Source organism: Oncorhynchus kisutch, linkage group LG4, assembly GCF_002021735.2.
Source record: "Oncorhynchus kisutch isolate 150728-3 linkage group LG4, Okis_V2, whole genome shotgun sequence".
NCBI classification, from domain to species: Eukaryota; Metazoa; Chordata; class Actinopteri; order Salmoniformes; family Salmonidae; genus Oncorhynchus; species Oncorhynchus kisutch.
In genome coordinates, this window is record NC_034177.2 from 23,463,675 (window position 1) to 23,479,230 (window position 15,556).

The 15,556-nt window shown below is 40.3% G+C and overlaps 1 protein-coding gene across 3 annotated transcripts; it reads right to left on the minus strand.

Annotated features, from left to right (window-relative positions):
• Positions 1-995: 995 nt before the first annotated feature.
• Positions 996-15,447, minus strand: LOC109889254 (carbonic anhydrase 5B, mitochondrial). Of its 3 annotated transcripts, XM_020480557.2 has the most exons (8): positions 15,273-15,394; positions 14,815-15,188; positions 12,278-12,475; positions 11,693-11,811; positions 10,607-10,702; positions 8,910-8,972; positions 5,033-5,191; positions 996-4,892 (listed from the first exon to the last, which is right to left on the minus strand). In XM_020480557.2, the coding sequence occupies exons 2-8, from the start codon at positions 14,954-14,956 to the stop codon at positions 4,722-4,724; spliced, it is 948 nt and encodes a 315-aa protein (XP_020336146.1). In that variant the 5' UTR covers positions 14,957-15,188; positions 15,273-15,394; the 3' UTR covers positions 996-4,721. The 3 variants fall into 3 exon arrangements, with proteins under 3 accessions (XP_020336146.1, XP_020336145.1, XP_020336147.1); XM_020480556.2 differs by having other exon boundaries at positions 14,815-15,447; XM_020480558.2 differs by lacking the exons at positions 14,815-15,188; positions 15,273-15,394 and adding an exon at positions 12,604-13,479.
• Between the last annotated feature and the right edge of the window lie 109 nt (positions 15,448-15,556).

Here is a 15,556-nt window from a genome sequence, read left to right on the forward strand (position 1 = left end):
TAACCATTGCAGAAATATTGCACAGAAGTATTTTGTTGACACAGCTTCCAAAATGGAGTATTACGTCAAGCATTTCATTAACTGTAAAACCACTCATGTCATCTATAGATTGGAATGTCCACAGTGCAGGGTGTTCTACATTGGACAGACAAAGAGATGCCTTCAAGACTGCTTAGCGGAACACAAGTACGCCATACGGGTAGGCAATGAAGACTACCCCATGGTAAGGCACTATAAGTCCTTACACCATGGCAATCCTGCCTCCCTACAAGCTATGGGTATTGATTATGTTCCGGCCTCTATTAGAAAAGGGGACCGTCTTAAACAGTTAAACCAAAGGGAAAGTTTTTGGATTTACAAACTACAGGCCACTAAATACCCTGGTTTAAATGAAGATATGGATTTCTCACCCTTCCTGTAGGGTCGTGATGGGTCCATTTGCTGTCATCTAGTGGACATTTTGCTCAATTGCCCTCAGCTATGTTTAGACTGTTGTTCATGTTTTGCTGTGTTCTAGTGTACTATGGAATATATAGCTTTCTTATTCTTGACACTTCTCCCAGTCATATTTAAGGTTAGAACTACCTTTCTAAGTGTTCTGATACTTCTAGCTTGGAGTTGTATCTTTATGATAACATAGCTACAGCATTTCACCTTTTAATGTGTATATTATTGCTTACTAGGTGTGTCCAATCAATTTTGTAACCACTCCTTCTTTCAATTAGGGCTAATTGGAAAAGCTGTTCAAAAGAGGACATTGTATTCTCTTTTTTTTGGTACTCCCTGATGAAGGCCATGCAGCTGAAACATTCCATATTAAAGGCATTTTAATGAATTATATGAAGTGCCTTGGTCCTCCTTTCTTTTTTGATGACCAATTTACCCCTTTTACCAAGGAGCACCTTCTATCTACCAAAATGTACTATAGTGTACCTTAGTAGCGTTTCCCTTTCTTCCATTCCATAGTTTTTTTTAATAGCACCTGCACATCAAAATAAAATAGGAATTTCTTTATTATTAATCTTATATATAAACATTCTGTCAGCAAAGGATGTAAGGTCCATCCCTGTGGTGTTTTAGGCCTGTGGGACATGATAGTAGCACCACTTCCTGGTTGCCCAGCTGGACTGGGCCAATCCGGCACCTGGTGCAATAACAGGCCTGTTGGAAGAGGGGCCCCAACTTATCCCTTGAACCACAGCTCCTCAAGGCCCATGGGGCAGGAATGTGGCTGCCCGACGATCAAACAAATACAACATGTACTACAGCATACTCCTCTAGCCTCAGGAAAACACCTGCCAAGTAGCAAACAAAGAAAGGGGAAGTACTGCAAGTCGTATTTATGCAAAACATGTACACAGTGTACAAAACATTAAGAACACATGCTCTTTCCATGACAGACTGACCAGGTGAATGATAGGATCCCTAATTGATGTCACTTGACAAATCCACTTCAAATCAGTGTAGATGAAGGGGAGGAGACAGGTTAAAAATATATTTTTAAGCCTTGACACATGGATTGTGTGTGTGTCAGAGGGTGAATGGGCTAGACAAAATATTGAAGTATCTTTGAACAGGGTATGGTAGTATGTGCAAGGCGCACCGGTTTGCATCAAGAACTGCAACGCTGCTGGGTTTTTCAGTTTCCCTTGTATCAAGAATGGTCCACGACCCAAAGGACGTCCAGCCAACTTCACACAACTGTGGGAAGCATTGGCGTCAACATCGGCCAGCAATATTAGGAAGGTGTTAATGTTTTGTACACATTGTATATCGATCGAGATCATTGTGCATACTAACTTTTACACGTTTAAAACAGGCATTGATGGCAGACACATTAAAATACAGCAGTTCACCAGAGGACATATTAACCAAGACTAATGATCCATTTTTAAAGTACATAGTCATTATAGTACAACTTTTGTGTCCGTTTAGTATTTATCATTTGAAAACTATAAAAATACAGTTAAATGAATAGAAACCTCCCACTGGAGTATCATTTCAAATATTTAAAAAAGGCAGATCATAACTAAACAGACCAAGACAAATGGAAGCTTGAAAAATAGGCCCCGTACCAGTTACAACAGCAAATGAAATCTCTCTACTTACCATCAAACCAATCAGCACCCATAAAAATGCCCACATGAAATGTATAACCATTCAGAACTGTGTTCAAATCCTCCCTGTACCCCAACATTGTTCCCCTAAACTCTGGTGTAACAAAATGCCATCTTTCATTTCATAGGGAACGCAGTGAAACAGGCAAGTGTCATTTGGGTAGAGGGCAAGAGTCTTACGGTTCCTGTGTTTGGACAGTGCTGTACAGTTTTCAAAACAGGTTAGTGTCAAGCTACTTCTTCTCTGCAATTGACCTAGTGGGGAGAGGGCCAGGTGGCTTTTTCAAGGGAGAGGCCCCACAAGGGACAGTTTATACAGGAACATTGTTATTGAATGATCACAAAGACAACCATTCACTCACGTAATGCTTTATAGAACAAACAATACCAATGTTGCCTCAATGTCTGCTCCCTTTTCATTCCCTGTTTATAGAACAAACCAATCAATCCCTTTCTCCTCCAATCTTTTTAGCACCTACTTCACATTCTCTGAACACTGCAAACATAAGACCCCCCCCCTCTCTTTATTCAATCACTCCCTTTCTTTGATGAAAATAGTGAAGCACTGGAAGGCACACCCAGAATACTGCAACTAGAAGTAGGCTAATAGAAAATAGGCAGCAAGGTATTACAATTGCTGTATCACGTTTCATGGTTTTGTGTCAACATGGGGAATAGCAGTGCTTATATTACAGTTAACCTTTTGGAAAGCTATTAAAGCATAACATTAAGTGTAGTTATGTTTTAAAGTTGATGCATGTAGTTGGTTCCACTGTAATCCCTGTCCAGTTCTGCTGGGAACTTTAAAATCTCAAATGTGTTATATATATATATATAGGGAGATATAAAGTACAGAAAAAGCTTAAGTCTCAAGAAATGAAATACAAATATCAGGAGAATGATTCCTGTCTGTGTGCTTCTAAAAAGGCAAGTAAAAACCTACTGACCTCCACCAATAAATAAATAAATAAATACAGAACCAACAAGATAACAGGTTAATGATGCATGATGTGATACCCTCTCTTAACTCTCCCAGCGCCTAAACCACAAACATACAAATTGACCGACTGTTAAGCTTGGTAGGGGCAGAATATTATCGATATGCGTTAGACCAGCAAGCCCCAACAGAATAGACACTGCCATGAGCAATTGATCTATGAGAACAGAGGTGACCGCCATGTGTCAGTATGATGCATAAAATAGAAGACACTATGGTAGATTCCTGTTTAGTAGAACAGAACACGAGGAAATATGCTTAGACACCCATGCTAAAATACAGAAGTTTGCTATATCAACAAAATAGTTCTGCATATTAGTTGTAACAAATGCCTGTGTCCTTGTGCTTATAAGGCCTTATAAAAGATGTCAATCCTACACATAGGATTTTTACCTTTAAGTTACAGATAGTGAGATGTACATTCTAGTCCACTCAATAGACTATGTAATAAAATCAATCACAAATGCATCTAAAACATCTTTCAAAGCAATGAGCAACACTCATTTGTGCAGTTTGGAGCCTTAGCTAGACCCAAATACAATGAACCAAATCTCTTCGGCTGTGTGCAGTAAACAAGTTCAGAGCTTAAACCTTCAAACTAAACCCCACATCCATATATGGAGCCCCTTCACCTCAAATACTTTGTCAAGGAAGGAGAACAATTACTGCAAGAGTACTGCTCATACACAAGGGTGATATTCTTATGCTTGAGATTATTAAAATCGGTGATAGTATAAAAGTGCAGGTAACTGACAAAATAATGGAAACACTTGAGTAAATGAGGGAAACAAAGTATATTGAAAGCAGATGCTTCCACGGGTGCACTTCCTAAGTTAATTAAGCAGGTAACAGCCCATCATGCTTACTTAGGGTGATGTATTATTTTGGCTGCGCCCCCATAAGATGACAATAACCCCATCCACAGGGCATGAGTGGTCACTGAATGTTTTGAGCATAAAAATGATGTAAGCCATATGCCATAGCCATCTCTGCAACCAGATCTCAACTCAATTAAACACTTATGGGAGATCCTGGAGGAAAACAAAAAAAATCTGGAATTTCTCATGGAAGAATGGTGTCGCATCCATCCAAGACTTCCAGACACTTGTACAATAAAGCTGTGGTGGCCCAACACCCTCTTAAAGACAATACATGTTGGTGTTTTCCTTTATTTTGACAGTTACCTGTATTTCAGCATAATCCCTCATTGGTTTCTGGAAGCATTTCAAGTGGGACTGTTAAGGACTGAATAAAAAAGGTTCACCTAAGAGACAGGGGTTTAAAAAATCTGTTAGCATAGACTACAGCAATACACCTGCCCTGTGTTGATGATGCCTTTCACTTATTGATAGGACAGCAGGCAGTGAAACAGCTGTCTAGTGCCAAGGATGGTCAACAAAACAGCTTTTAGATGGTGACATTGGAATTATAAAATCCCTGGCACTTAAGTGAAATCAGAGTGCTTTCTGAATGCATAAGCGTTTGGAAAGATGCCAGCAGTATGACTTCTGTAGAGTCAAACGTAAGACTTTGTTAGCCAAAAATGTGCTTCCCAGGGTATTGCATTATTTTGGTTTGAAGGGTCCAAGTGAGTCTCTGAGTAAAGGTCAGTGGCCTGTGTGTGGACCCTTTGCCGGTTGCTCCTCCTTCAGGAAGGGGGTAAACGAAGAACGCACAGTGCGGCCCTGCAGCGACTGCTGCACACGGAAGTTGTTGACCATGCTCTTCTGCACCTCCTCCTCTGCTGAGGTGAAGAGAAGGCTCCGAAACACAGCCAGCTGAGGAAGAGAACGGACAGGGAGAGAATGTGTTAAGCAGACATGGAGCAGCCGAGTGAAGTCACTAAAGTGTAGTCCACCAGTAGTTCTAACATTCCTTTTTCACACACACATGCACACGCTCTCACTCACACACTAACCTGGTCATGGCTGACTTCGATGTGCTGCTTCATGATAATCCAGGTCACTGCTTCGGTCAGAGGAGGCGTGGTCAGTGACCCTGCATACGTCCAGTAATCATCAATGTTAGTGGGCAGTAGGCAGGCTGGGTCGAACCTGGTGAACTCAACAACACTGTCCTAAGGTGTAAAAAGGGAAAGAGGAAAGGGTTACATGGTGCTGCCAACCATGTCATAAGTCAAATAATAATAATTGCCATTTCCCAACCTTAATGTGTGATGTATTGTTGTCTACCTTCTTGACCATTGTGCTGTTGACTGTGCCCTGTTTTGTGCTGCTACCATGCTGTGTTGTCATGTGTTGCTGCCTTGCTATGTTGTCTTAGGTCTCTCTTTATGTAGTGTCGCTTGTGATCTGTGTTTTGTCCTAGATTTATATTGTATTTATTTATTTTAATCCCAGGCCCCCGTCCCTGCAGGAGGCCTTTTGGTAGGTCATTGTAAATAAGAATTTGTTCTTAACTGACTTGCCTAGTTAAATAAAGGTTAAAAAAAAATCTAAGAAATTGTAGAGGCATGTAATTTGACTCATGGCCACTAGACAGCAGTTAAAGTTGACAAGTCTCCCCATCTCAGTAAGTTCCTTTGCAGTAATACTTCTGGAAGGTAACAAAGGGTGGGGGGGGGCTCTAAATAATGCTAATTTAACCATTCTCCTATGTGTTTAAAATGCAGTGGTAAATATGAAACGTACACCCCCAACTCTGTCATGGTTTAAACCATTTATTTCTGTGGCGGTGCTGTCCATCCAGTAGGCTAGTGCTGAATTTCAGCTTCAGCCGAGCTCCTTTCAGCATAGATACTTTGTCATTTTTCGCCATTTGTTTGCCATGCAGCCTTGATAAAAATAGCCTATGTCTTTATTCCAATGCATTAGATTTATCCATTGATTTATCTTTGTTTGCTTTTGTTAGTCAGCTGCTTAAAGCACTCATTGCTGTTTTTTAGGTGTGCGCAGGTACTGGTGTTCTCCCTGCCAACTGTGGCCAGAAGTACCAGACCATTTATTATTTTCTATCGATATTGGTTTTCTTTACTGGATCACCTGATGGTCGACAATATCACTAGACAACTAGCCTACAGCTAGACACCAATGCACATCCAATCCAGCCAACAAGTTTACCTTAATAACAGTAGTTGACTCTTCTGGTTAAAAGCATTCGGTTTTGCAATGGCATAGGCCTACATTACTTTGGATTTGTGTGCCCATGAGAACTGTTTTCACTGCAAAACATCACATAATGAAATGTTAGACTTAGTGGACTTTCCCAGATCTCCAAGATACATTATTTGTACAGGGTTTAAGTTCAATATTCTAATTCAATTGTTAAATACTTAATAAATAACAACACTGTCAAATGTCATTAACATAAGGAAAGAAAGGTACTGTTTTATGTCCCATTATCTGTGAAGACTCCAAACATTAACTCATGACAATTCATGAACTAGGGTGCAAAACATGTTTTGATTCAACTGTATTATATTGAATGTAAGCTACCTATTCTGCGTGTGTTTAAAATGGCCTTGGCTGAGGGGGTAGGCTACCGGTAGGGGTGTAGGCCTAGTGAAGGATAAACGCAAGTAAATGTTGTTTACCCACCTTTTTTTTTATGCATTGAAAGTGTTACTTTTTTCCATTTTAAACACTACATCACTACATCACTATTAAGTCAAACAGCACAAGTATACATGCAGTTTGGATTAGAGGTCGACCAATTAATCGGAATGGCCGATTAATTTGGGCCGATTTCAAGTTTTCATAATAATTGGAAATCGGTATTTTTGGACACCGATTATTATTATTTTTTATTTTTTTTACACCTTTATTTAATCTTTATTTAACTAGGCAAGTCAGTTAAGAACACTTTATTTTCAATGACGGCCTAGGAACGGTGGGTTAACTGCCTTGTTCAGGGGCAGAACGACAGATTTATACCTTATCAGCTCGGGGATTCAATCTTGCAACCTTACAGTTAACTAGTCCAACGCTCTAACCACCTGCCTCTCATTGCACTCCACGAGGAGCCTGCCTGATATGCGAATGCAGTAAGCCAAGGTAAGTTGCTAGCTAGCGTTAAACTTATCTTATAAAAAAACAATCAAAATCACTAGTTAACTACACATGGTTGATGATATTACTAGTTTATCTAGCGTGTCCTGCGTTGCATATAATCGATGCGGTGCGTATTCGCGAAAAAGGACTGTCCTTGCTCCAATGTGTACCTAACCATAAAGATCAATGCCTTTCTTAAAATCAATACGCAGAAGTATATATTTTTTAAACCTGCATATTTAGCTAAAAGAAATCTAGGTTAGCAGGCAATATTAACCAGGTGAAAATGTGTCACTTCTCTTGCGTTCATTGCACGCAGAGTCAGGATATATGCAACAGTTAGGGCAGCCTAATTTGCCAGAATTTTTTGTAATTATGACATAACATTGAGGGTTGTGCAATGTAACAGGAATATTTAGACTTATGGATGCCACCCGTTAGATAAAATACGGAACGGTTCCGTATTTCAATAAAATAATAAAAGTCTTGTTTTCGAGATGATAGTTTCCGGATTCGACCATATTAATGACATACGGCTCGTATTTCTGCGTGCTATTATGTTATAACTAAGTCTATGATTTGATAGAGTAGTCTAACTGAGCGATGGTAGGCACCAGCAGGCTCATAAGCATTCATTCAAACAGCACTTTCATGCGTTTTTGCTGTGCTTCAAGCAATGTGCTGTTTATGACTTCAAGCCCATCAACTCCCAAGGTAAGGCTGGTGTAACCGATGTGAAATGGCTAGCTAGTTAGCGGGGTGTGCGCTAATAGCGTTTCAAATGTCACTCGCTCTGAGACTCGGAGTGGTTGTTCCCCTTGCTCTGCATGGGTAACGCTGCTTCGAGGGTGGCTGTTGTCGATGTGTTCCTGGTTCAAGCCCAGGTAGGGGCGAGGAGAGGGACGGAAGCTATACTGTTACACTGGCAATACTAAAGTGCCTATAAGAACATCCAATAATCAAAGGTTAATGAAATACAAATGGTATAGACAGAAATAGTCCTATAATTCCTAGAATAACTACAACCTAAAACTTCTTACCTGGGAATGTTGACGACTCATGTTAAAAAGGAACCACCAGCTTTCATATGTTCTCATGTTCTGAGCAAGGAACTTAAACGTTAACTTTCTTACATGGCACATATTGCACTTTTACTTTCTTCTCCAACAATTTGTTTTTGCATTATTTAAACCAAATTGAACATGTTTCATTATTTATGATGTATTTATGATGTATTAAGTTAAAATAAGTGTTTATTCAGTATTGTTGTAATTGTCATTATTACAAATACATAAAAAATGTAATAATAATAATGAAAAAAAATGTAAAAGCCGATTAATCAGTAGCTGCTTTTTTTGGTCCTCCAATAATCGGTATCGGCGTTGAAAAATCATAATCGGTTGACCTCTAGTTTGGATGCTGGAATTATTATGGAGTGGACCAACATGCCTACTTTTTGAAGTGATTTGTTTGACAACCAGATGAAAATATGACTGGTTGTGTTCATGCCACATAAAAATGTCATTAAAAGGTCATTTATTAGGCCAATAAATTTGATAGAGAATCCCCCAAATAGCATGGTGTAATTCGCACTCCAATAGTCACTGGAGAGAGGCTTGTCTAGAATACCAACCTGAGTCGTACAGCACTGACTACTTATGTTCTTAAGCTTTGGGCGGCCTTCTCAGAAACTCAGCGACATATAACCCCTGCTTGAAACGTTCTCTCTGAAACCTTGGCAACAAAATCACCTGCATGGTTTAAGTGGTCAATCATTGAACTCACCTTGTGTCTGACAGCAGGTAGGACATCTACTAGTTTCTGCAGTCCCTCGTGTCTCTTCCCTATCTGAGGAGGAAAATAATCTGTGTCTGAGCACTGCATGGGGTGTTTACATTTCAATGTCAGTAAATATTGAAATGGTGTGTATATGACGTGTACAGCTGAAGTCTGAAGTTTACATAAACATTAGTCAAATACATTTAAACTCAGTTTCACAATTCCTGACATTTAATCACAGTAAAAAACCCTGTCTTAGGTCAGTTAGGATCACTACTTTATTTTAAGAATGTGAAATGTCAGAATAATAGTAGAGTGATTTATTTCAGCTTTTATTTCGTTCCTCACATTTCCAGTGGGTCAGAAGATTACATACACTCAATTAGTATTTGGTAGCACACACTTCTTCAGTTCTGCACACAAATTTTCATTAGGATTGAGGTCAGGGCTTTGTGATAGACACTCCAATACCTTGACTTTGTTGTCCTTAAGCCATTTTGCCACAACTTTGGAAGTATGCTTGGGGTCATTATCCATTTGGAAGACCTATTTGCAACCAAGCTTTAACTTCCTGTCTTGAAATGTTGCTTCAATATATACACATAATTTCCCTTACCTCATGATGCCATCTATTTTGTGAAGTGCACCAGTCCCTCCTGCAGCAAAGCACCCCCACAAAATGATGCAACCACCCCCGTGCTTCACGGTTGGGATGGTGTTCTTCGGCTTGCAAGCCTTCCCCTTTTTCCTCCAAACATAATGATGGTCATTATGGCCAAACAGTTCTATTTTTGTTTCATCAGACCAGAGGACATTTCTCCAAAAAGTACGATCTTTGTCCCCATGTGCAGTTGCAAACCGTAGTCTGGCTTTTTAAAATGGTGTTTTTTGAGCAGTGGCTTCTTCCTTGCTGAGCAGCCTTTCAGGTTATGTGGATATAGATACTTTTTGTACCGGTTTCCTCCAGACAAGGTCCTTTGCAGTTTTTCTGGGATTGATTTGCACTTATCGCACCAAATTACGTTCATCTCTAGGAGACAGAACACGTCCCCTTCCTGAGCGGTATGACGGCTGCATGGTCCCATTGTGTTTATACTTGCGTACTATTGTTTGTACAGATGAACGTGGTACCTTCAGGCATTTGGAAATTCCTACCAAGGATTAACCAGATTTGTAGAGGTCTACAATTTATTTTCCTGAAGTCTTGGCTGATATTTTTTGATTTTCCCATGATGTCAAGCAAAGAGGCACTGAGTTTGAAGGTAGGCCTTGAAATACATCCACAGGTACACCTCCAATTGACTCAAATTATGTCAATCAGCCTATCAGAAGCTTCTAAAGCCATTACATCATTTTCTGGAATTTTCCAAACTGTTTGAAGGCACAGTCAACTTCGTGTATGTAAACTTCTGACCCACTGGAATTGTGATACAGTGAATTATAAGTGAAATAATCTGTCTGTAAACAATTGTTGGAAAAATTACTTGTGTCATGCACAAAGTAGATGTCCTAACAGACTTGCCAAAACTATAGTTTGTTAACAATACATTTGTGGAGTGGTTGGAAAATGAGTTTTAATGACTCCAAACTAAGTGTGTGTAAACTTCCGACTTCAACTGTATATGGTCAAGTATGTATGACAGTGGTGGTGGGTTGCATGTGGTAGGGATGCTTCGCTATGTTAACAAGAAGCAGTAAGTTACCTTGAGGAAAACCCCGATAACAGCCAGTCCATTCTCCTCCATCACCGCCTCCTCAAACCGGCTGTACTTATCAGAGTTCCAGTGGACCATGTGGAGCTATCAACACAAAAGGCAACGCCATACATTAATTAGAACCTATTTATCCACACACCCAGAGAATTCAAATGCAATGTGTCACAGATTATATTTGCTGCTGGATAATTATGAATCTTTAATATCATTCTCAAGATAAACGGTTACCTTCGTGGTAGAACAATCAATTATCAAAACTGTAACAAAAAATTTGCAGATTCTGAATGAAAATCCAACCCAAAATCCTCCATCCTGAACAGATGGGTATCAGTAGCTATTAAACCAAACGGAGCATCGTCTGACCCTGAGGTCACATGCAGCTGCTCTTTGTTTTACTCCATCGGAGTGTCCAACCCAACCCTACCCATACTCACACCACAGATCCCTATTCACCCTGGGATCTGGGGAGATTTCTATAAAGAATGGTACAACCCAATAAGTAAACTGAGAAGGATCCATTATCTCGGTTACCCACTGTGGTGTGCTCCTATTAGGCACACAGAGTGAGTTGTGTGCTGTAATCGTAACTTGAGCCTCTGTACACACACTGCACCTGGGGAGTGTTGAGAACCCTGACATGGTCAGATTCTCACAGCCACTAACGCCAGCTTGGCATGGCACCCTCCCCCAGACATACAGTAGTACTCCCTCTATTGCATAAGTATGCTTTAGGTGAGTGGAAAAATATGAAAATAGATCACACATTAAAAGGTGGGCCTTAAGGATAGAACAGAATGCATTCTGCTTCTATACGTAGAGGTTTCCAACAGCACAATCCCCGTCACAGAAATTGCATGCCAATGTCATCATGGATTGGCTAGGGCATCAGCATTGACTTGATGACTAAGCAGTCCCTACTATCTACCGTTCCATGCCACAGTCTCCAGAAGACTATGACTCTGTTAGACTTGACATGTTAGGAGGTTCTTACTATAGCATAGCTAGAGTCATTCAACAAAGTTAACATTTAAATACAGACACTCTCTGTTAAGTAAGAGGACGTGCAGTAGCTACCTCAGCAGGGAAGAGGCGGCGGTCCACTGTGTGCTCAGAGCCCCATGCGTTGCTCTCCCCCCAATGGAAGTGGAACTGACACAGCCGGAAGTTGTCCTCCAGAGGACCCCCTTTAAGTGCTGAGAGGGAGAGCGACGAGAAGAAATCGACCACTCATCAATGTTGTGTTAGAGACGCATACAATAATGAGAAGAAACCGTAATTAATACACACAACAGCTGTGGCGAGTTAAACATTATTATATAAACATACTTGTTAAAACATATGTATCCTCTTCTCACACAAACACACATGAAAAGCAGAACTAAGAATTAAATGACAGAATAATTAGCCTACTGTTAAAAAAATGTTTGCCTCTTGGTATAAACATTTATGTAAAGTCTAGCGGTTAATAAAATACATTTCTGAAATAATATTGGATTGAAAATTAAAGTAATTAGACTGTCTAAACAATAAGTTAAGACCATGATGTTGAGAAATAAGCCAAGAGCAGGGATACCTAAATGTAAATCAAAATCATGTTCCACGTGGCAGGCATTGCAGTGTTAAATCAGGAGGTCACGCAGCAGAACAGAAACTGCTTACTGGATTTGTCGGTGGTGTCATCGTACTCAACCAGGAATGAGTACCCGTTGTTCCATATCTGTGAACATGTCCTGGGGTCGTAATCCGGGGTCAGAGGCTTGAGATGCGGATCAAACACACTCTTGCGCACCCGAATATCGATCGGAGATTGTCTGTTGCCCCCAGGAGCAACAAGTGGTCCCTGCCACATCGGATGCACTGGAGTCAAAGCATGAGAGAGGGGATTTAAATCTAGTCTGATAGTAAAATGTAAAACAGCAGCTTGTCTTTAGTAAATCACATTAGGTCCTATTGCTTAGCCTACTGTAAGAAATGCTGACACTTACTTTTCATAGTGTACTCTCCAGCTTCCTGCATTCTAAAATAGGCAATAAGTCAAATTCCCAAATAACATAAGATCAAATGTCTCAAAGTAGACAAGCAATTGTGAAAACTTTGTGAGACCAGTAGTCTAAGCGTCCTCCGTTGATTCCGTTTAAGAAATTAAAAAAGCAGGAGGAAAAAGAGACACTTCCTTCAGTAACTCCTATTGAAAGGAAATTACAGGATAAGCAAAATGTGGGTAGGCTACAGAAACAGACTCGCGGAATGTATTGGCAGCCCACCAGGTTTACTCCGCAGCAGGAATGGGAGACACTAGTTCAGCTCTGAATGGAACGTTTCATAGATGTACATCTTCTGGCGTTAAAATAAATCTACTATGACTTCCTGATTTCGCCATTGGGCTGCAAAACAATAACTGCCTATGATGCAATTTACATCAGCCACTGACCGCTCTGCCAATGGGACTATGAATGTTTAACCTATGTGAATGCTTAACCTACGACAAAGGTCGTTTGGAAAAGGTATTTAATGGAAATATGTATTAACAATTATCCATTTTGCTACTGTACCTGAAAGAAAAAGGGCCTATCCTTACTAGCGTTTTCTAAATTCGAACAAACCACCTGCAACTGAACACAGACCTATTAGAAGATATGTTTGACCGAATCGAGGACGAAGATAGTGTCGCTAAGTTAAAGTTGATCGAAAATTCTCTGTGATATGCCAAACAGTAGCTATCCTGCAATGACTAATAGATCACATTACTTGTTACAATCTGCTAGATATTCATGAAGTAAGTATGTGGACGGGTGTGGCTATTTCAGCTTGCTGACAGGTGTATAAAATTGAGCACACACCCATGCAATCTCCATAGACAAACATTGTGTAAAACTTGCCACCATTGGATTCTGGAGCAGTGGAAACACTTTCTCTGGGGTAATGAATCATGCTTCACCATCTGGCAGTCCGACAGATAGAATCTGGGTTTGGTGAATGCCAAGAGAACACTACCTGCTCCAATGCATAGTGCCAACTGTAAAGTTCGGTGGATGAGGAATAATGGTCTGGTGCTGTTTTTCATGGTTCGGGCTAGGCCCTTTCGTTCCAGTTGTGAAATCTTAACGCTACAGTATACAATGACATTCTAGACAATTCTGTGCATCCAACTTTGTGGCAATAGTTTAGGGAAGGACTTTTCCTGTTTCAGCATGACAATGCCCCACTGCACAAAGCGAGGTTCATACAGAAATGGTTTGTCAGGATCGTTGTGGAAGAAGCCCAGCGAACACCTTTGTTAATGCTTGTTTACGGAAGACAGAGGCGACCACCTGTGCTAAGCGTAACTGGGGAGAAGGTGTAGCAGAAGTGTAGTTTGTCAGCTGGATGCACACACAGCCATATGGATCTGTGCAAATCTGCTACATTAAGTGAATATATTTTTTTATATTATTTCTCGCTTATACAGTATGAAATAAATTCCATGTTTCAAAAACTGTAATGCAAGCAATGATTGATGGTTCTAAACATTAAAACAGAGCACTGGGATTTTAGTCCACATGTTCCCACCGGTATGCAGTGCTTATATCTGAGAACCCTTGGAATAATGCATAATGCCTTGGGTTCTGGAGAGAAAAGTCAGGCCTTATGAATGTCTTGAGTAAAGACAAGACCATAAACCAAACATGCAGTGTACAATAGGCCAAGTTAAAAAATAAAATACAAAAGATAAACATAAATTGTGATCACAGTTATGATCAAATTGACATGTGTATGTACACACCATAGTTACAATCAAAACCCGGCCAGAAGTTTAGAATGAACTATTTCCCCCGGCCAGAAGTTTAGAATGAACTATTTCCCCCTGAAAATGTGACGCCAATTCACTCATGCAGAAATCCAGTCCTTGGTTTCTATGCATTCTTTGTGCACCCGTTGCGATCAAAACAACGCCATTTAATTAACCCTTTAGTAATGTAGACATTGTGCATTTCGATTACAACTTTACAACGTAGCCATTTATGTTACTATTGCTTGAGCGCTTGAAACGGTCTTATTTCTCATGTAATCTCAGCGGCCAGCTGGACTGAACATTAATGTCATTGTTCTAGTCTTATGAAATGAAGAGCAAACAGCTAGCGAATTCAACTGCAACTAATGATAATTCAGCTGTAATATGATGAAAGCTACCGTACTTTTAAAGTTTCGACACTTACACGCTGAAAGCACATATTTGCTTGAACATGCAGTGAGGTTGCATCTTCTCACAGGTATCAACCGTTGACCTTTAGTTTGCTTGATGACATGTCTCTGCAGATGCCGGGCAAGTGGGTTTACGATCGATGAGAGAGCCACCATGACCACGGTTCTTCGAATAGGCTACTCGGAAGTTTGCGAGAGTCAAAATGAGCTGTTGTGTTATCTTTTCAGGTAAGGCAAAACGTCGAATTAAAACTGCTCCCGTCTCGTTCGGTTTCATATGTTTTCAGTCAGAAACAACAACGGGAGTTGCGTTATGGCCCCTCTTCTTCCACACTGACAGTTTCGGATGGCTTCCGGCTGGCTCTCTCCACACTATCGCTTGATTGATCTGGAAAATAGACAAGCTTTCACACGATTGAAACATTCACGTAAATTCCAAAGGTTTACACTTGACCTGTTGATGAGTGCTTACTTTAACACCGCGGCGATTTATATTGGCTACCTACTGCTATCGCACGCTCCGAATCAATGAAGGTGAAATATTGTTTGTGATAATGTGGTTCCAAAAGGAAGAGTTCGTTGAGTGGGGCTCGTGTAAGACTTTCGACCAATCGGCTTTATCCTCTGAGAGGCGTTTCAAACAACATGCGCTAGATCTAGACCCGTGACATAGATATTTGGTGTACTTTTTAAACTTCGTTTTGTTGAAATGTCTGTGTGGTTCTTGTCATATGTCATAACAGCACAATTCATCTG